The 20,566-nt window shown below is 38.8% G+C and overlaps 5 protein-coding genes across 6 annotated transcripts; 3 read left to right on the forward strand and 2 right to left on the reverse strand.

The window, feature by feature from the left end:
- The first annotated feature begins 195 nt into the window (after positions 1-195).
- On the forward strand, positions 196-19,560 carry LOC111450361. The gene is made up of 4 exons (XM_023090441.1): positions 196-1,039; positions 3,052-3,783; positions 8,901-8,903; positions 19,551-19,560. The coding sequence occupies exons 1-2, from the start codon at positions 434-436 to the stop codon at positions 3,412-3,414; spliced, it is 969 nt and encodes a 322-aa protein (XP_022946209.1). The 5' UTR covers positions 196-433; the 3' UTR covers positions 3,415-3,783; positions 8,901-8,903; positions 19,551-19,560.
- On the forward strand, positions 4,556-7,439 carry LOC111450369 (chaperone protein DnaJ-like). 2 transcript variants are annotated; one of them, XR_002711800.1, is made up of 5 exons: positions 4,556-4,749; positions 4,873-4,949; positions 5,615-5,687; positions 6,815-6,994; positions 7,051-7,088. XR_002711800.1 is itself a non-coding variant. In XM_023090449.1 (5 exons), exons 1-5 carry the CDS (start codon positions 4,683-4,685, stop codon positions 7,346-7,348), a joined length of 393 nt encoding a protein of 130 aa, XP_022946217.1. In that variant the 5' UTR covers positions 4,557-4,682; the 3' UTR covers positions 7,349-7,439. The 2 variants fall into 2 exon arrangements, 1 of the variants encoding a protein (XP_022946217.1); XM_023090449.1 differs by lacking the exon at positions 7,051-7,088 and adding an exon at positions 7,270-7,439 and having other exon boundaries at positions 4,557-4,749; positions 6,815-6,911.
- On the forward strand, positions 9,534-10,025 carry LOC111450371. The gene has a single exon (XM_023090451.1). The coding sequence runs from the start codon at positions 9,543-9,545 to the stop codon at positions 9,765-9,767; it is 225 nt and encodes a 74-aa protein (XP_022946219.1). The 5' UTR covers positions 9,534-9,542; the 3' UTR covers positions 9,768-10,025.
- LOC111450362 (SPX domain-containing protein 1-like) lies at positions 11,154-13,490 on the reverse strand. Its single transcript, XM_023090442.1, has 3 exons — positions 13,099-13,490; positions 12,477-12,603; positions 11,154-11,754 (listed from the first exon to the last, which is right to left on the reverse strand). The coding sequence occupies exons 1-3, from the start codon at positions 13,372-13,374 to the stop codon at positions 11,312-11,314; spliced, it is 846 nt and encodes a 281-aa protein (XP_022946210.1). The 5' UTR covers positions 13,375-13,490; the 3' UTR covers positions 11,154-11,311.
- Positions 17,525-19,347, reverse strand: LOC111450365 (ethylene-responsive transcription factor WIN1-like). The gene is made up of 2 exons (XM_023090444.1): positions 19,145-19,347; positions 17,525-18,201 (listed from the first exon to the last, which is right to left on the reverse strand). The coding sequence occupies exons 1-2, from the start codon at positions 19,222-19,224 to the stop codon at positions 17,607-17,609; spliced, it is 675 nt and encodes a 224-aa protein (XP_022946212.1). The 5' UTR covers positions 19,225-19,347; the 3' UTR covers positions 17,525-17,606.
- Positions 19,561-20,566: the final 1,006 nt, after the last annotated feature.

Raw genomic sequence — 20,566 nt, forward strand, 5'->3', positions numbered from 1 at the left:
CAATCTATTGGCACGACTCTGATACCATGGTAGACAACCACGACTCTCCACAATGATATTATATTGTCCATTTAGGACATAACTCTGACACCATGATAGACGACAACACTCTCCGCAATGGTAAGGTATTATATTGTCAAGTTTTAATTATAAATTCTTGATCGCCAGACTTTCACCCTCCAACCATTTTTATTAATTTGGTTTTATTGATTTTGGGGGTAAGAGAATTCATCTCCTTTGCTTGGACAACTCACTCTCTCGCCAGAATTAGAAAGAATCCAGCTTCTTCACAGATCTGCCATTAATTTTCTGGAAATTTCGGCTTCTTTACAGATCTGCGATTAACTTTCTAGAAATCTCAGGTTCTTCACAGTTTATTCCAGGCTCCATTTCAATCTCCTTCAGAAGTTTTTCAGTTTGATCTCACATTTCCATGGCTAATGCCTGGAAAAGAGACAAGGCACCCAAACTCCTCTCGCCCATTTCTCTGTTCTTCCTCTTTTCATTCTGCATCCTCATCATTTTCTTCTTCCTCTTCGGTAACTCGAATCCTTCAGAGCAATCCACTCCTAGTTTCACAATCAAACCCGATTTTCCTTTCCGATCAATCTCTCCCTTCGATTGCTTCAAATGCCCTCAATCCTTCCCGGTTATCGCCAACGTTGTGGAAGGAGTTCGATATCCGTTTCTGTTTTCGATCGCGGATTTGGGGAATTTGCCCGATAAGCCCCACAAGAACATTGTCAGGATGCTGAAGGGAAAGCCCTTTCGTAAGCCGGATATTTCGGTGACGATTCAGGAGGTTTTGGAGAAGATGAAGAGCGATTCTAGAGATGGGTATGTTGTTGATGTGGGTGCTAATGTGGGAATGGCGAGCTTCGCTGCTGCTGCGATGGGTTTTCGTGTTTTGGCATTTGAGCCGGTTTTTGAAAATTTGCAGAGAATTTGTGATGGAATTTATCTGAATAGGGTTGGGGAATTGGTGAATGTGTTTGAGGCTGCTGCATCTGATAGGCTTGGGAACATCACTGTTCATAAGGTATTATCTGCTTCATAAAATCAATCTTTACAGTCTCATTTGTGATTATATTCCGTTGGATCTCAAAACTTTGCATGCGGATGCTGGTGTTGTGTTGAGGATTGTTGGGAGGGAGTCCGACATTGGCTAATTTAGAGGATGATCATAGGTTTATAAGTAAGGAACACGACTCCATTGATGTGAGGCCTTTTGGGAAACCAAAAGCAAAGCATTGAGAGCTTATGCTCAAAGTGGACAATATTATACCATTGTAGAGGTTCGTGATTCCTAACACAGTATCAGAGTCATGCCCTTAACTTAGTCATGTCAATAGAATTCTCAAGTGTCGAACAAAGGGTGTACTTTGCACCCTTTGTTCGAAGACTCCAGAGAAGGAGTTGAGTCTTGAGTTAGGGGAGGTTGTTCAAGGGCTCTATAAGTTTCAGGAGAGGTTCTATGGTGTACTTTGGTCGAGCGGAGGATTGTTGAGGATTATAGGGAAAGGAGTCCTACATCGGCTAATTAAGGGTACGCCTTCAGTAGTATGAGGCCTCTTGGGGAAACCAAAAGCAAAACCATAAGAGCTTATACTCAAAGTGGACAATACCATTGTGGAGGTTTGTGATTCCTAACATAGTATCAGAGTCATGCCCTAAACTTAGTTATGTCAATAGAATCCTCAAATATTGAACAAAGGGTTGTACTTTGTTCGAAGGCTTCAGAAAAGAAGTTGAGTCTCGATTAAGGGCAAACTGTTCGAGGGCTCCATAGGCCTCAGGGGAGGGTTTATGGTGTTCTTTGTTCGAGGGGAGGATTGTTGAGAGGGAGTCCCATATTGGCTAATTTAGGGAATGATCCTGGGTTTATAAGTAAGGAATACATCTCCATTGGTACGAGGCCTCTTGGGGAAACCCAAAGCAAAGCCATGAAAACTTATGTTCGAAGTGGACAATATCATACCAGATTCTTAAAATGTTGTTCTCTAAATATGCGCGGGCGGGTTGAAGATTTAGTGTTTACATAACTCGCCTATTATGCTTCAGAACTGGTTTATTTTGTGGATGAAAAAGCTGGTTAGTCTATCAAATTATGTATACTACTGTGAAAATGCTTCGACTTAGCCATAGGTGCATTGAGGAGAGGTCAAAATCTGTGGGCTTAGAGATCTGTTTTTCTTGTTTAAGTCAATTCCATATGATTGTGTTAACCTTTCACCAGCCATTTTCTTGCTGATGATAATTTTCCCTCCTAGTCTTCTAATGATTCTAATGGACTCGTATTGCTAACCGGTTGTATGTCGTAGTGCCTCGAAAACCCTTTTAGATGTTCTTCTTGAATTAAGTCGAACAATGAGAAGGTCAGGTGTCTTCTCGAACTGTTATGGAATGATCGACAAGTTTAAAAAGTAGAAGAAATTCAGGGTATGATTCGAACTGCAGGATGATTATCTACTTTGGGTTTTAAAATCTCACGAATTTCGTGAATCTAGTTTTGATATACTTACAAATATTGTCCACTTTGGGCTTTTCCTTTCGAATTTCCCTTCAAAGTTTTTAAAACTTCTCTATTAGGGAGAGGTTTCCACACCCTTACAAAGAATGCTCTGTTCTCCTTCCCAATCGATGTGGGATCTCACAATCCACCTCCCTTCGGGACCCAGCATCCTCGCTGACACTCGTTCCCTTCTCCAATCAATATGGGACCCTCCAATCCACTCTCATTTGAGGCTCAGTGTCCTTGCTGGCATACTGCCTCGTGTCCACCCTCCTTAGTAGTGTATTCCGTTTTGGAATCGAGATGTTGACAGAAAACATCAGCTAAACTTGTTTTTCATGGGGGCAGCTCATGTGTTTTTCCAGCAGCATAGTGAAACTTGATTGGTGTCATTCAGTCCAATCTCATGTCATTGGTCATATATACAATTTACAAAGCTCTTGATTTCTTTGCTGTTCTAAGGAAGTGGGGGCATTGAGCCATCCTGATCTGGTTTGTTTTCTGTAAGCTTCTTTCACTGACTTTTGCTCATTACCCAGCTGGTTGGTCGGCTTGACAACAGTGCTGTTTCAGCAACAGGAGCAAAGTTGGCATTCAAATCTAATGAAGAAATAGCAGTTCAAGTGAAGTCGATACCACTAGATGAAGTAATCCCCGAGTCCGAACGGGTTCTCCTAATAAAAATTGACGTTCAGGGATGGGAATATCATGTGCTAAAAGGGGCAAAGAAGATCTTGTCTAGAAAGGGAACTGAAGCCCCATATCTCATCTATGAGGAAGATGAACGACTGCTAAAAGCCAGTAATAGTAGTTCAAAGGAGATCAGAGAATTCCTTCATTCTGTAGGTTATGATCATTGCACCCAACATGGCACAGATGCACACTGCACAAAAACTGGTTGAAATTCTTTTGCAAAGCCTGCATAGCGAACAATGAACCTGAGGGATCTCGACGATCAAACACGGTATGAGGACGGTCTTGCAAACGAGCCATTTTTCATCTCAACTGCTCTGATGAAGCATGTAAGCTCTTATAGTATATGAAGCTGCCCTTGAGACTTGCAGTTTGAAGTGATGGTTGGATTGGATGAATTGAATCGTATCGTACCGGTTCTTCATTTGCTGTTCACGCTGGATGTTTTCGGTTCATGACATTTTGATTGTAGCATTCTTCGGTTTGTTGCTAGTAGTAGATATTGTAGACACGATAACGTTCATTTTCTCACTAGATTCGAAACTTATCTTAAAACATTCGATAATTGGAAACCACGAGTTAACTCGTGATCTGAGCAATTCCCTATTTGTGGTTCTGAATTCAGTATTGTTGATTCCTTTAGTTACTACTCATTCTAGTAAGCCTCGAGAAGCAAGTCTTCATTTTCGTTAAACTTAGTTGAACAACATGTGAAGGTGGAAATATATCGACATATCAACAGATAATTTCAGTCCATGCTACAAATTGACTACATCAAGTTGGTTGTATTCAATTTTGTTCTACATGTTACCATAGTACAAGATATGACTTTTCCCATAAGAAGCTATGAGAAGATTATAAAACGATTAAAGGGTAACAATAGACTTAGTATGTGAGATCTCGGGGAACAAGTTCCAGCGAGGACGCTGGATCCTGAAGGTTTTTAAAAAGTCCGATAGGGAAAGCCCAAAAAAGCCCAAAAAGGACAATATTTGCTAGTGGTGGGCTTGAGTGTACGTTGTCTGACCGGCTTGAGCATAGGTTGTCTAAATGTAGGTGACACGAATCCAAAATTGACTTGACTCACTCAGTGTTGGGAGTGAGTGTCGCACAATCGCAAAATCCGCTGTAAAAAAAAGTCGTCTCGGAGGAGTAAAGTGTGATCAACCACTAAAAAAAAAAAAGTTCAATACAATCCAATTGTTGTCTTGGTTTTCCTCGAAATTTCATCAAATTTGTTTCCATTATTCATTAGGGTTAAATGTGTATTTTCACGGTAAAATTAAGCTTTAGAGGGCAATTTGGTAATTAAGTAGGAGAGGATTATGAGCCTTATCTGGTTAAATTTGCTTAATTTCCGACCAACTAAATCACAGACAAGACCATCACACACACAGCAGAAGCAGATGAGTAGCTCATCAGAAAGCTTCTGAATTTCAGTCCTCAAGAACAAATTCGAATCCAAAACCCCATTTAAATGGCATATTCCGTGGGTTCTTCCACACCCATTTGCTCCTTCAATCCCTCGAGCAAGCCCACGTCTGGTATTTTCTTCTCCAAATCATCTCTTTATGCACTTTTCTCTGCATAAATTGCCTGGTTTTGTGTCTGTTTGTTTATAACCCTTTCTTTTCACATTCTGAATGGGATTTTTGCTGCCAATTCAGTGCCTCATAAGGCTTTTCGGATAAATGAGGCGTTCCAAAGCACAAACCCCATTAGGCTTTTGCCTTGTGCTGCCAAGGTATGGTTTCTCTGGCCAGTTCTTTCCTACAAATGAAATGAACTTGTTTGGTTATGTCTGTCTTGTGGGCAATTTGTTGCAACTTTAGTGGATTGTCGAACTACAAATTGAACCCTGAACCCTGAGCTAGCTCCCTCTCATGGTTTTTAAAACACGTCTTCTATAGAGAGAGTGTACCTCTACTCCAACCAGTGTTTCGCACCGTCGAGTGATTGGCTTTGATACCATTTGTAACAATTCAAGCCTACCGCTAGCAAATATTATCCCTTTTGACCCGTTACGTATAAGGGGGTGGAAACCTTTCTTTAGTAGACACGTTCTTAAAACCTTGAGGGGAAGCCCGAAAGGAAAAGTCTAAAAAGGATAATATCTACTAGCGGTGGACTTGGACTGTTACAAATGGTGTTAGAATCAGTCGGTGTGCCAGCGAAGACGCTGGACCCTTAAGGAGGGTGGATTGGGAGATCCCACGTCGGTTGGAGAGGGGAACGAAACATTCTTTATAAGGGTGTGGAAATCTCTTCTTAGTAGTCCCATTTCAAAAACCTTGAGAGAAAGCCCGAAAGGAAAAACCCAAAGAGAACAACATTTAACGGTAGGTGCTTTCGAACACAATTTACTCGTCTTTCAGTTTCTGAGAATGTGTTTTAATGTTGCTTTGGCAGGCTTCAGATGGTGCAGATAGTAACCAAACCAGAAAAAACAAAAGCATACTTTGTTCTGACTGCAATGGAAATGGTGAGTGTTATCTTCATAGAACATATAGACCTCCATCTTTATTCCTCCACTTAATATATGGTTCTTCTGCTTAAATTCCCAACATTTCACTCAAACTTTTGAATGGTACAACCATAAATTAGACCCGTGACATGCAACGGTGTCAGTATCGGGACGCCGGGAATGGCGCTACGACCGTATCCCCTTTGTCCGTGGCTTGCTGCAGCCTTTCTTTCTTTGTTTCTGGTGTCAATTTCTCTTAGTACTGTTTTCTTCTACATATTCAATTCTTGGGGCCATGTCTCCAAGGTTCTTGGATGATTCTCCTTGAGCTGTATGTCACAATCGCACTTTTCTTGGCAGTGGACTTTGCGATTGTGCGGCACTCACTCCTAACACTAAGTGAGTCAAGCCAGTTTGTATTCACGTCACCTATGATCGAGCAACGTATGCTCAAGCCTCTAGCCTCGTTTGAGAAGAAGGTTTTCGAAAACAGGGTAGAGAAATTTTTGAAAGCGAGTCAGAAAGTAAGAATGAGAGAAGATTTAAAAGCAACGTTATATAACTATTAGCAAAAGGCAACACAATAGCTTAAACGACATATAACTTTTTGGGTACGGAGAATTTGACAACTAGTCGCATTCCCTTATATTACATTTTGAGGCGATTCAGGTCTAGCAGACCTAGACATGATTTCACCGAACATTCATACAAAATCAGGGGAAGGAGTTGACAGCTAGTCACGCCCCCCTATAGTACATTTTGAAGTGATTTAGGTCTGGCACACCTAGACATGATTTCGCCGAGTAGCCATACAAATAGTAAGGCAATACAACATGAAATTAAATAAAGGATTCAGCGTGACATGAGCATGCGGCCATGGCAACACGCCCTGGACGAGTATGACCATGACACTGGGTATACCTCTTTTATGCGTCTTTCTCGTGGTGGGAACAGAATAGGAAAGACCCGACCGACCCGTCCCTCCAGGTTCCTCGTTTCTTAGATTGTGTTAGTAGTCTCTAAGATTGGGTTACTTTCAGCTGGTTGCTTGTGGCACAGTTTTTCTCTCCTCTGACCTTTTCCCTTGAAGTAAAATCAGAGAGCTTGAGCTTAGTTTACATATGTTTTTTCTTCTCAATTCTCAGGTGCTGTTCTATGTTCTCAGTGTAAAGGAACAGGAGTTAATTCAGTGGATCATTTCAATGGACAGTTCAAAGCTGGTAGCACATGCTGGCTCTGCAGGTATTGATGAACAAACTCTCCTTGCTCTACTGTAACCCGAAGCTAAAAAAGTCGAGCGTATGTTCTATGGACCTAAAGTCCCGTTCCGATGGCCCTAACGAGTCATCTACTTAAAAAGAACTCTCCCTACAGCGTGCCCGTATCCTAAGATACGAGAATTCCACGTTTGTATGACCATTGCATCTTAGTCTGATACATGCATAAACCAATTGAACTATACTCGAGTTGCCATAAACCATTTCATCTATGGGTCATTTCAATTGTAACCATCGTTTGTTTCGAGATATCTGATGGGATTATCGTGTTATTAACTATTAAATTTGAGGTTCTAAAGTAGTTAATGTGTTTGACATTGCAGTGGCAAAAAGGACATCCTGTGTGGGGGCTGTAATGGAGCTGGTTTTATGGGTGGGTTTATGAGTACAGCTGACAGTTAGTTCTTGGTACAGAAAAACATACTAAATTCAGTAATTTTGTATAAATGGGTCACATAATTTCCTAGTAATTTGTAAATGAAATTTACGATAAGATGAAATGACCCGACCCAACCCAACTCGAAATTGTGTGTTAGATCTCACATCGGTTGGGGAGGGGAACGAACCATTTCTTATAAGGACGTGGAAACCTCTCCCTAACAGATTCGTTTTTAAATCGTGAGGTTGACCACGATACGAAACCGCCCAAAACGGACAATAACTATTGGGGGTGGGTTTAGGGTGTTACAATAGTATTAGAGCCAGACACGGGGTAGTGCACTAGTGAGGATGCTGGGCCCCCAAGGAAGATGGATTGTGAGATCTAATATCGGTTGGCGAGGGTAACTATGCATTCCTTATAAGGGTGTGGAAACCTTTTCCTAACAGGTACATTTAAAAACTGTGCTAAAACGGACAATATCGGTTAGCGGTGGACTTAAGCTGTTACATTGTGAGACTTGGGTTAGGTTTCGATCTAAACTCGCATTGGATGGGTTAGAGAAACAACCAACCCAGATTTTTCAGTTTGGTCCGAAAACCTAAACCTGTCCTGACCGGACTTGTGTACAATCCTCTATGTTTTCAAAGTGTAACTAGCATCGATTTCCCAGTCCCAACCGAGTTCAGCGAGTTAAATACCATGAATCATATTCCTCTTCTCTATTTTTGTTTAAGCAAGAAAAAACTCGTTAAAGCTTTCATTCCCTATTTAACCGAGGAGTTCTCACCCCTTTAAGGACGGGTTTTGTGAAATCGTATCCATACCGAGAAAATAACATTCCTATATCGAAAGGAGTATCACCTTCCGAAGTTTAATCATATTCCTCACCTCTAGTTCGGTTTAAACAACAAAAAAAAACTCGTTAAGATGTTCATTCCCTGTTTAACCGTTGAATGTCTCCATACCGAGCTTAGTATACCTCAGCTAATTAAATATATTTATGCTAAAAATATAATATTCAAATTTCACCAAAAAAAAAAAAAAAAAAAATCCTACCCTAATAAATCACAACCAAACTGATCGGACTATGATTTGAAGTTGACGAAAATACCCTCACGCCATCAAAATGTGTTGCCATTCTGGTTGAGGACATCAGAGTCATTGAACAACTCGCTTCATCTTCTACCTTCCCCGCCGCCGCCCGTCGAGAGTAAAGAGAGCTTCTTCTTACAATCTCCGGTATCTGCTTCCGCTTCCGCTTCATTCAGCGACTCAAGGTACTGTCTCTCTCTCTCTCTCCAATCTTCTTTCTTGCTTGAGATGTGGTGGATTTGGCGAGATTGGTCATCTCTTTACTCGTTCTACTGATTCAACCTAAATTGTAAATGCTATCTCGTGGATGTTTTCAGAAACGGACGTAGTTTAAAAATCACAGCCTTGGTGGTGGAATTTGACACTGCCCTGTGGTTGTTAATATCTGATTTTTGTGAATGATTTTCTCTAGGGTTACCTATTTGTATGCTCGATCGAGAAATTTATGTTTCATCTATATTAATCCTTTTACTTGCTGAGGAAGTATCTGCACATCATTACGCGGCCAAGTTAGGGTTTAGGATCGTGAAGTATTTAACAGTCGCATTGTGGTGGTGGTGATTTTCAAGTTTGATACTCTTTTGGGTTACGATTATTGTAGACTGTGCAATGCTCACCAGCCGTTTGATGAAATTCTTCTATGAATGGTATATTTGTACTTGTTCATCCTAGATCATTCCTCCTTAGTGTGGCTATCGCTTTCTTAGTTCTGCACTTTTGGTGCGACGAACGTTGAATTTTGCATAGTGCCCGCCAATGTTTGATGAAATTCTTCAATAAAATGGTATGTTTGAACTTGCCACACTTCTTCATCTCCCTTCAATGTGGCTGTCACTTCCGAATTTCTACTCATTGGGGATGATGAACATTGAACATTACACAGCCCACCAAATGTTTGACGAAATTCCTCTAGTAAGTGGTATAGCTGCATTGTACATGTTCATCGTTCGTAGCTTCCCCACGTATAAACAGGACAAGGTTGTCAATTGAGAATGGAAACTTGTGGGTTTTGATTCAAATGCAGCTTTACTGAGATAGTTCTTTTTCTGGAAACTTTAAGTTTAAGAACTAAACTATTTTCTTTAGAAGCTAAAGTACTAATTATGATTTCAGATCTATACAATGAAGAAAGGCTTGCACCCTCAAATGCAGTGGATATCATATGTCACACAGAGTGGCAGATTGATGCACGTTATGATGACCAAGATACACCATGTTGGTAAAGTCTACCACTTCAGAGCAAGGCGTCAATTAGCTGAAAGTATTGGGCAGATTGCCAAGTTCAAACGTCGTTACGAGAAAGATATTGTCGAAAATGATGAAAGTGTTGAAAAGGCTGAAAAGTGAGGTTCAATGCAAAGCACAAGGATCTGCTGTTCACTTGGATCATTATGGATTCGTTTTGTGAGTTCTAGGAATTTAAAGTTCCCTTCTATTTAATGGAGTCGATCCCTTTTCATAGTCTAGTATCTTACAGAACACCGAGTTAATTTTATAATGGTTTTCGTATGCTCTTACCATTAGATATATTGAATCTGCATTCCTATCTTCAGTTCAATAAATGTGATCATTTTCCACCTTATTTATCTAATTGTGCTTTCGAGCTCACCGGGCTTGTTGTGCTGCTTAAAGCCTATTAGAATAGTGGAGTTGTAGACTTATGTATACTCTAGTTGTTAGGTATTTAATATCTTCCCTAGCCCCTATGAATTTTAGGTTTGAATCCCTCCTAAAAGAAAGAAGAAAAGTTGGGTATTCTGATGGACTACTTTGGTGTCTCAAGAGGGAGAAATTATTGAGGCTGGAACAATGTAGTTGGTAGTTTTGTACTATTTAAGATATGAGAAAGAAACTAAAAAATTATGCCTCGTAGAGAGAAGTGGCCACAATGTGGCGATTATTGTGAGATCCCACATCAGTTGGAGCGTGGAGCGAAACATTTTTTATAAGGGTGTGGAAACCTCTACTTAGCAAACGCCTTTATTGTGAGGCTGATGGCGATACGTAGCGGGTCGAAGCAAACAATATTTGCTAGGAGTGAGCTTGGGTTGTTACAAATGGTATTACAACTAGGCACCGAGCAGTGTGCCAGCAAGGACACTGTGCCCCAAAGGGGAGTGGATTGTGAGATCCCACATCGATTGGAGAGGGGAACGAGAGCCAACGAGGACGTTGGACTCCAGGGGTGGATTGTGAGATCTCACATTGGTTGGAGAGGGGAATGAAACATTCTTTATAAGGGTATTACAACTAGGCACCGAGCAGTGTGCCAGCAAGGACACTGTGCCCCAAAGGGGAGTGGATTGTGAGATCCCACATCGATTGGAGAGGGGAACGAGAGCCAACGAGGACGTTGGACTCCAAGGGTGGATTGTGAGATCTCACATTGGTTGGAGAGGGGAATGAAACATTCTTTATAAGGGTGTGGAAACCTCTCCCTAGCAGATGTGTTTTAAAACCATGAGGTTGATGGCGATATGTAACGAGCCGAAATGGACATTAACTGCTAGTAGTGGGCTTGGGCTGTTATAACTATATTGTATACTCTCCTCGAGATGAACTGCTATCTCATTTGGAGCATTAGCTTAGCTCCTAATCGAACATTTTCTTTCCACTGACTTGTGTAAAATTCTCTGATTCATTCCTTTTGCTTATTTAGTTATGTTCAAATCCTAATCAATGTGCTACTCTTGTTGAGTGTTGATAGAAAAAAGTTGATAAAGATAATGTAAATATCAGCACTCCTTTATAAGATTCTACATTATGATTTGAACTTCATATTTCAGTTTTACATGTTACGGTTAGTATCACGAGTATTCCACACGAACATCAAAGGAAGACGTACATAACTAAAAGGGAACTTCCTTATAGTTGGTGATATCTGATCCATCCTACTTAGCTACTTCTTCTAGAACTGGAACGTTCTTCCATGTATCTTCTAATCCATTCATTTGCAGTGGTGGCAACGAGAAGGCGCTCACAGTCGAGCTCCTACTTCGAACTTCCTTCAAAACCCGTAATGCAGATACGGTGCTCTTCATGTAAAGTGACTCCATATATTCGATCTCTGAAACTCCCTTGGTTGCCTTGAGCAGATCATCAATGTTGGTGGTGGCTGGCTTTGTAGGAGCACCAACTTCATCGACTCCATTCGAACTAGAAGAAGGTAGCTCGTTAAGAGGGAAGAGTAGATCCAGCATCATCTCGCACTGCTTCACGAGCGTGTAAAGCAGGTCGGTCGTAAAGAAGGGCTGCTGCAAAACTTTCTGACTATAGGGTAGGCGGAGGAGCGCGCCGGTCCTTTTGTCGTACTTCTTTAGAATTTTCACAAGCCCTATAAAAAGGTATGCAAGTTGATTATAAAGTGTTCTTCCTCAAAGTATATTCCAGGCATCAAGGAATTGATTCAGCAGCTTGTGGCCTCGATTTGAGATCATTATGTGCCGAGTGTTAGACAAACACAACTCTCCACAATGGTATGAAATTGTCCACTTTGAGCATAAGCTCTCATGGCTTTGCTTTGGGCTTCCCCAAAAGGCCTCATACTAATGGAGAGAGTATTCTTTGTTTATAAATCTATGATCATTCCTCCCCTCGAACAAAGTACGCCTCCCCTTAATCGAGGCTCGACTCCTTTGGAGTCTTAGTCATTTTTTACTACCTTCGAGGAGGCCTGACTCCTTTTCTTTTGGAGTCAGTTCGACATTTGAGGATTTACCAATCTACGACTAAGTTTAGGGCATGCTCCGATACCATGTTAGACGAACACGATTCTCCACAATGGTATGAAATTATCTACTTTGAGCATAAGTTCTCCTGACTTTGCTTTGGGCTTTCCTAGAAGGCCTCATGCCAATAGAGAGAATATTCTTTATTTATAAACTCATGATCATTCCTTAAATTAGCCGATGTAGGACTTTCATCATCATTCAACCGTAAGAACAGAAAATGACATAAAGTTCTTTACCAAAATGAAAGAAACAAAGGTGTCGTATGCAAGACATGAGCGCAAAAGGTATAAAAAAACAGTGAAAAAAGTTAGCAAAGGTTGCTCACCTGTAAAGTTAAGAGCACTGTAATTCTCCAAGAGAACCATTTCACCATGGAAGTCCACAATTTCCTTGCGGATTTCAATCATCTCTTCATTCGAATCTATTGCTTTTCCTACTCTATCTTGTAGCTCCTGAATTATTCCAAAACAAAAGTGGAAGCAATTTGCTCATCAGTATGGACCTGTATGACGATTCGTTATAACTATTGGAACAAGTTTCTTGATGCTGAAATTTTTCTCTACTTGAAATCCTGAATGAATGTGAACATTAAACATTCTTCGAAATCTTGTTTTTGGAATTACAGGATCAAATGCCTAGAATCAGATTTTCTTTGGTGTTCATGTGGCTAGGTCAAATTTCAGAGTTTGAATCATTTCTACTTCATTACTTGCAAAAGGAATGAAGTAAATGCGAGGTCCGATTCAATTTCATTTCTCCGGACTAGACTGAAACACAAATGAATGTGAACATTTTAAACATTCTTCAAAATCTCGTTTTCGGAATTACAGGATCAAATGTCTAGAATAAGATTTTTTTGGTGTTCATGTGGCTAGGTCAAATTCCAGAGTCCAGACCGAAACACAAATCTTCAAAATGAAAGCAATGAAGAAACGCGAAGAACATACCTTCAATCTGATAATGTACTCTTCCTCCTTTTCAACAAAGAAACTATTAAATTTCTCAAGTTCATCCTCCAGCAACTTAATGAAAATCATCTCCTCACTCGACGAAGAATCGTCCTTCTCTCCGTCCTCGATTCTCAGCCGCTTGCTCGGCCGGTCACCGCCTTTAGGCTCCACAAGCTTGAGACGCTTCTTCAACTCCTTGTAGGACAAAAACTTGTCCCGCCACTCCGGCAAGGTTTCTTCAATCTGGTTGCTCAGACTCTTGCCGAACTTCATAACCACGGTTTCCGGCGCCGGAAAAATGAGAGAGAAAACGGAACTGAATAACAAATTTTGGTGGTGATTGGTAATGGCGATTGTGAAATGAGCCAGTTAGAAAAAGGAGAAAAAGAGAGAATTTGGGGAACATAACGGTAAGAGAAGAATATTCCAAGAATTTGTTTTCGAATATTCTTTTATTATTTTCTCACCATATTTATTGTTTTATTCCCTAAAAAAAGAATGGATGAGGATTTTTAATTTTTTTTTAATATTTTCTTTCTATTTATTTATTACGTGTAACCTTGTGGTTGGTCAGGCTTAATTAAAATATTTTCTAAAACTTTTTTTTTTGATAGTTCAAAGTAGTCTTTCATTTTGAAGACATTTTTTATGGTTGATTTTATAGATTTAATTTTTTTTTGGATTAATTTTGATTTTGATTTTAATTATCGAGCCTTAGGATAGTCTTAGAATTGTTGATTGGATTAGCGGGTGACTACCACCGCTTCAAATCACACCACTTATTCAAGTTTAAGATTAAACGGATTGAACCAGCAATTAAGCTGATCGAAATCAATGATCATTTTTCCCGTTTGGAGTAGAAACTGAAATTAGTACATTGTTGAGCTTTCAAAACTAACCTTGTGTGTTCTCAAATTCTAAATTTTGTTTCAATATGAGTCTCGAGATTTCAACACGATGAAAATCATGTCTCAATCATTCAAATAAATAAAGAAGATAAATAAAGGTTTAGCTGACTTGCCCGGATATACTCCAATTATATTGGAATTAGGCGCCTTTGTAAACATCTTTTCTAAATGTATTAAAGAGGGTCTTCGTAACCGTCCAAACTCACATTATCCATTTTGGCCCGTTACGTAAAGTTGTAAGCCTCGTAGTTTAAAAATGTTTCCGCTAGAGAGGTTTTGTCTCCTCATTTTGAACATGTTTATTCAAGCCCAATGAAAACGTTAATGGGCTCAACCTTTTTGAGAAAGAAGTTAATGGGCTTTTCCTTTTGTAAATGAGAAAGTTAAATGGTCCGGAAAAATTGGCACACATGGTTCGTTTTGGCTCGTATAAGTAACAACCTAAACCGAATAATATGTGTTAACAGTGGACTTGGGCTGTTATAGAAACTCAAATCTCGCTAATGTATATATTATTGAATACAAAAACAAGATATTTTAATATCAAATTTATATTTTGTTCATCTTCCATTCATTCTGATGGGAGGAAAAAAAACCCCGCCATTTATTAAATTTAAGTCTTTAAGGTTAGAAATTTAAATTTCACCGAACCATATATCGTTGAATTTAAAATTAAAAAAAAAAAACTTTCACTTATTAAATCGATGCGTTACTCCCCTAAAACCTGCTCGTTGTAGATCCGCTCTTACTTACGATGAAAGGAAAAAAGAGAAAAAAAAAAAAAGATGAACCAATTTATACCACAAATTAAACCCAAAATAAATAATTGTAACACTATTCCTTCAATAATATAAAGAGGGTTTTCAATGCATCTTGGCCCCTCAAAGTTGCCTTCATTAACCATTACTAATGGGACCATCACAATAATTTTATAGAGAGAGGTCTTATTAAAAAATATATAATAACTCGAACCTAAATCAGCTATTAAGATATTTATAATTTTAATCTCGTAAATTTTGAAATAATAATAATAATAAATAAATAAAATAGAACTTCGAGTAATAGATAAAACAAAATCTTCCCGAGTGAAAAGAAAAATAAATTATATAATTGATGAACTCTAACGTTTAAAAGTTGCATAATTTAAATAATTTAAGAATGATTTTCCAACCTCGTTCGTTTTATTATAGTAATGGTAATTAAAAGTGTTCAAAAAAACTCGACGATGGTTCTCTGTCAGTGTGGGATGGAATGACAGAAGTTTTGAGAATTCAAGAGAATGTCACGGTGAGATGAGCCGTTTATCATCACGATAGGTGTCAAGTGGGAGTGCAATGATGTATGCAGTTGAGGCATCCTAAAAGACCAATAGTAGACTTGAACCTTGTTCCCACATGACCCGATCAATTCGATTAGGCACTCGTCATCTATTTTCATTGTTCAACTCTTTGACAAAAAACAAAAAAAGTTCCGCCCTCCCTCTCTATCTATTCAAAGGATGGAAAGGCAGAGGCCTTTGGTGTCCACTACAGTCAAGAGTCAAGAATCGGGGCATCAAAATCACTAGCCAATATGCTTTGATGATCTAAAAATTCTAATCAGCCCAACCCGAACAGTTTAGGTTGGATTATAAACCTATTTGGGTTAAGTTCAAATAAATAAAATTTTTATGAATTATTATTAATTTTAAAATATACATTTTTGCTTACGAAAAAATGGTGTGCAGTGTGTACATTGTTACAAATTTGGTCTTCATTGACTAAAAATGTAAACTATCACTATAGTTGACGTTTTTAGCTGCCAACAACGACGATATCAGCTATTCAAAAACGTCGATCTTTTTATCACTAATTTATTTTTAAACGATGTTGTTGTAGCGTATATCGTGTACTACAACTATTGTTTTTGAATGTTTGTGAAGCAATGAATTCAAAATTTTGGTACAAAATTTGGTGAAAAGTTTGAAATGGGTGTCCTAAAAATATATAGAGGACCATAAATGACAACCCCTTTTCTTGTAGGGTATCCGACAATTCAAGGGGTGAAAGACAAGTTTAACAAAGTATGCACAAACATGCCCCTTTGTCTTCGAAATTGTTGTCTCTCTTTCAAAGTAAAGTTTTCATTAATTTTCCAACTAAATTTTGAAATAATTCTTACATAAATTTCTAACATGTTCGAAAAGATACTGTCGTATCTACATTCGTCACGTATTCATTCCGTTCATACGGTTAAATTAAAACTCTATAGCTTAAGTGTTAAGGATTGTCATGGAGAAGTTTGTCTGTACGAACACTTGAGTCACTTTGACTACACTTTCGAGGCTCGTAATGTGAGATTTCGGGGAACAAAACAGACAATATTGGCTAGTAGTGGGCTTGGATTGTTACCAATGGTATCAGAACTAGAGGTGTGCCAGATCCCATGTCGGTTGGAGAGGGTAACAAAACATTCCTCACAAGGGTGTGAAAACCTCTTCATTGTAGCAGCGTTTCAAAACCATGAGAGTAGTAGCGATACATAACGAGTAAATACAAGGAAAGCTAATAATGTATAAAGGAGAATTTAAATATTTCGTAGGAACTAAATACCATGAAAAATGGTAGCGTCAAGTTTACCTTATAAAAACATAATGATCAATAAAAATTTATAATATTATAACCCTAAAATTCAGTTTATCAAGCTCATTGCCAGCAGATATTGTCCGCTTTGGCTCGTTACGTATCACCATCAGCCTCACGGTTTTAAAACGTGTCTACTAGGGAAAGGTTTCCACGCACTTATAAGAAATGCTTCATTCTCTCTCCAATCGACGTGGGATCTTACAATCCACTCCTTTGGGGGCCTAGCATCCTCACTAGTTCACTATCCAGTGTCTGGCTCTAATACCATTTGTAAAACCTCAAGCTCACCCCTAGCAGACTCACTAGTTCACTATCCAGTGTCTGGCTCTAATACCATTTGTAAAACCTCAAGCTCACCCCTAGCAGACGTGTTCTAAAATTATGAGGCATAACGGGCCAAAACGGACAATATCAGCTAGCAGTAGACTTAAACTTTTACAAACTTGGGGTTGAGTTAGATTTATATTTTTTGTTTGAATTTAAAAAAAAAAAATGAAAATTCAGTTCATTTTGTAGGTTGAAACGTTTTTGGTTTGATCAACTCGACCAACCCAACCAACCCAACCCAAATTTTAAGATTTCTATAAAGATGAAGAATATTAGATTTTAGTTATTAATCTAACGTGTACGGTGAATAAGTAGGATTTTTTAAAATAATTTTAAAAAAATGAACAAACCGATAACCCACCCAACCTAACCTGAAAATAGAGGTTAATGTAATATGTACTGTGAACCCCGTTCGAGTCATTCAAGCTACCAACCCAACCCAATCCAACATTTATGAAACGTAGTTTGTTGGATGAACATCCCACGTCGACTAATTTAGATAATGATCATGGGTTTATAATTCCGGAATACTTTTAAACTCGACAATATTACAATATATCTTATTATATTATTTTAAATTTACAATTGCACACATAATTAATCATAAATTTGTGATATAATTAAAAGTATATAATTTGAAGTTAAATTAGAAAGGGCTTAGCTTTGCTTCCTCGTGATGATCTTGAACTTGAATTTCAGATGGGTTACCATAATTTCTGCTCAGCAACTCCTCAATCATTTGCAATGCAATTCTTTCTTCTTCATCCATCTGCAAATTTCTCATGTGGGGTCCACCGCCCGCCATTGAAGCGCCACCACTTTTTTTACCATTCCACAACCGCCCACCGTCGTCATTGCCGCCGGAAGCGGCGGCGGTGGAGGAGGAGGAGGAGTTTTCTTTTCCGAGATGAACGGTCATGACCCAGCTTGAGTCAGAGCGTTGGCCGGCGCGTTTTTGCCAAACGCCGATGTGGGAATTTTCAGTGTCGAGTCGGAGACATGTCATCGATGGCGACGGCGCTTTGCTGCATTTTCGAAGCTTGGCGTGGAGGATCTCTGATAAGCCCTTTGTTGAAGATGGAGTTGTGATGTTGTTGAGTTTTTCTAATTCTGGTGCCGCGGTTTCGCTCATCGGAAAGTTGGTTTTTGCGTTTCGACCGCTCATTAACACGGCAGCCTGATCGTAGGCTCTCGCTGCCTCCTCCGCCGTCTCAAACGTCCCCAACCAAACCCTTCTCTTCCTATAGTGTAATTATAATTAATTTAAACATAACTCAACGGTAATTAACATATCGATCGATTTCTAAGGTTGAAAGTTCAAATTTTCAAATTTTATTTGCATTCGGGTTTGAGTGGTAAGATCTCGTACACATGACTACATCTTTTTGTTCACATTTTAGTCTTAGTACAATCTTGAGGGAAGCTTCTTTCTCGTTTTGATCTCTTACTATACTCATTACAAGGCTAAAATGAGGTACAAAAAAAAACCCGGTAGGGACGTGTACTAGACCTCACAATGCAAACCGGAATACAAAAACCCTACTCGGGGATTTTGAACTATTACTTTTAAATTTTCATTATTTAACCTATCCATTTAATTTTGAAATTTAACTCAGAATTCATAAAAATGTGAAACATTAATATCGAAAGAAAGTAGAAACGTTTTAGAAACCCTAATGAGTATCAAACGTAACATTTAAATATTTTGTTACTTGAGAGATCGAGGTTAATAATATGATGACCCGTTTGCTTAAACTTTAAGATTCAATGAGAGAGAGCCGAGTAAACAATATAATGACTCATATGCTTAAACTTTAAAATTCAACGAGAGAGATTGAGGTAAACAATATCATGACCCATTTTCTTAAACTTTTAGCTTCAACGAGAGTCGGAGGTAAACAATATCATAATCATCTACTTAAAATTTTAGATTCCGCGAGAGAGGCCGAGATAAACAATATCATGACCCATCTGCTTAAACTTTTAGATTCAATGAGAGAGACTGAAGTAAACAATAATAAGATTCAACGAGGGACACTGAGGTAAATAATAACATGACCCATCTACTTAAATTTTAAGATTCAACGAGAGAGAGACCGAGGTAAAGAATATCATGATCCATGTTCTTAAACTTTTAGATTCAAGACGAGAGAGAGGTTTTCAATGGTGGGTTTCGAAACTTACAGAAGAGGGTGGCGAATTTCGGAGACCCAAGATCCCCAGTGTCGTTGCCTAACGCCTCTAAACTTCTTTGATGGCGCCATGATTTTGTCCAAGCTTCTGTCTCTTGTCTCTCCCACAAAGAGAGAGAGAAAGAGGGAGGAGAGAGGGGCGGAGAGAGAGAGAATTGATTGAAGCGATGGCAAAGAAAGATGAACATTATATAGGGAAGTAGCGAGGAAGGTCAAAAATTCTAACTAACATACTGATTGAACCACCGATCACTCTCATTCAGATGTAGTCCCAGTTTATTCGTGTACCTATTTACTCGGGTGTCACAGAAAAATTATTCTCATAGACCAATATGGTTTCTGTTAGTATGTTTTGTCTTCAGTTACATGCTTAACATATGATTCGAGTAATTTGGAAGTTCTTATGATTGAGTCATCGTAAAAAACGTACAGTACATGAATGAACCGATACCATATTCAAACTAGACGGATGACAAAGATACGACGGTTAAGAATTTATAAAAAAAATTGTAGATCGAGAGTGTCGGTGAATTAAAAAGTTGAATAAATACTACACTCATCTTTTTCTCTCGCATAATCATTATTGTCACCTAATACTCTAATTTTCTTAATTACAATATAGTGTGTCCTATATATCTACCTCAAATAAATGAGTTCTTGCCCAAGTTCTTCGCTTCTCTTTTAGCCCTTTTGACTTGTGTTCTTCATTATTCTCCCTCTATAGAACGAGGTTGGTTCGCTCATAATTGGACTCGAACAAAAAAAAAAAAAAAAATTTGATCGACCCTATTTGTTAATTTTTTTAAACGAATAAGTGAGAAGTCTGGGATCCCACATCGGTTGTAGCGGGGAACGAAGCATTCCTTATGAAGGTATGAAAACTTCTCTCTAATGACGCGTTTTAAACCATGAGGTTGATGGTTGCTAAAGTTGGGCTTGGACACGACAACACGTAACGGATCAAAGCGGACAATGTTTGCTAGGGTGAGCAGCTTAGGCTAATAGGAAAAGAAGAAATAGGTCAAAGTGGATAATATCTACTAGCGGTGGACTTGAGCTCAAATGTTACAAGTGCAACGTAAACCACGTCCGAGCCATAATTATATTATTATCCTACTAGACTTTAACTATTCTTTCACAAGAACAATTATTAGAACCCTAACCTCTTCACTATCATAAGGTAGATTTCTTAGTTTGTAATAATTTTAATTTTTAACTTGTTTCCTATGAATTTTGTGACAATATTAAGGCACACATGAATTTAACTTCTTATCGTCGTTCGGGTAACAGTTATACAGAAAGTTAACCTAATCCTAGCTAAAAACAGAGGGAGCAATCCCGTGCCTAAATCAATTAGATACATATGTGGGTCAACCATACATGACTCCGTGCTACTAGAGATAGTTGACGACCA

This window comes from Cucurbita moschata, unplaced genomic scaffold, assembly GCF_002738365.1.
Source record: "Cucurbita moschata cultivar Rifu unplaced genomic scaffold, Cmos_1.0 Cmo_Scf00012, whole genome shotgun sequence".
NCBI classification, from domain to species: domain Eukaryota; kingdom Viridiplantae; phylum Streptophyta; class Magnoliopsida; order Cucurbitales; family Cucurbitaceae; genus Cucurbita; species Cucurbita moschata.

Bases quoted from the DNA above. Each gene is read 5' to 3' on its own strand.
- LOC111450361 (XM_023090441.1), top strand. From the start codon at position 434: ATGGCTAATGCCTGGAAAAGAGACAAGGCACCCAAACTCCTCTCGCCC. The intron at 1,040-3,051 runs GTATTATCTGCT...CTCATTACCCAG, and splicing joins GGAACATCACTGTTCATAAG to CTGGTTGGTCGGCTTGACAA.
- LOC111450369 (XM_023090449.1), top strand. From the start codon at position 4,683: ATGGCATATTCCGTGGGTTCTTCCACACCCATTTGCTCCTTCAATCCC. The intron at 5,688-6,814 runs GTGAGTGTTATC...CTCAATTCTCAG, and splicing joins TTCTGACTGCAATGGAAATG to GTGCTGTTCTATGTTCTCAG. The intron at 6,912-7,269 runs GTATTGATGAAC...TTGACATTGCAG, and splicing joins AGCACATGCTGGCTCTGCAG to TGGCAAAAAGGACATCCTGT.
- LOC111450371 (XM_023090451.1), top strand. From the start codon at position 9,543: ATGAAGAAAGGCTTGCACCCTCAAATGCAGTGGATATCATATGTCACA.
- LOC111450362 (XM_023090442.1), bottom strand. From the start codon at position 13,374: ATGAAGTTCGGCAAGAGTCTGAGCAACCAGATTGAAGAAACCTTGCCG. The intron at 12,604-13,098 runs GTATGTTCTTCG...GGAATAATTCAG, and splicing joins AGTACATTATCAGATTGAAG to GAGCTACAAGATAGAGTAGG. The intron at 11,755-12,476 runs GTGAGCAACCTT...ACCTTTTTATAG, and splicing joins CAGTGCTCTTAACTTTACAG to GGCTTGTGAAAATTCTAAAG.
- LOC111450365 (XM_023090444.1), bottom strand. From the start codon at position 19,224: ATGGCGCCATCAAAGAAGTTTAGAGGCGTTAGGCAACGACACTGGGGA. The intron at 18,202-19,144 runs GTAAGTTTCGAA...ATTACACTATAG, and splicing joins GAAATTCGCCACCCTCTTCT to GAAGAGAAGGGTTTGGTTGG.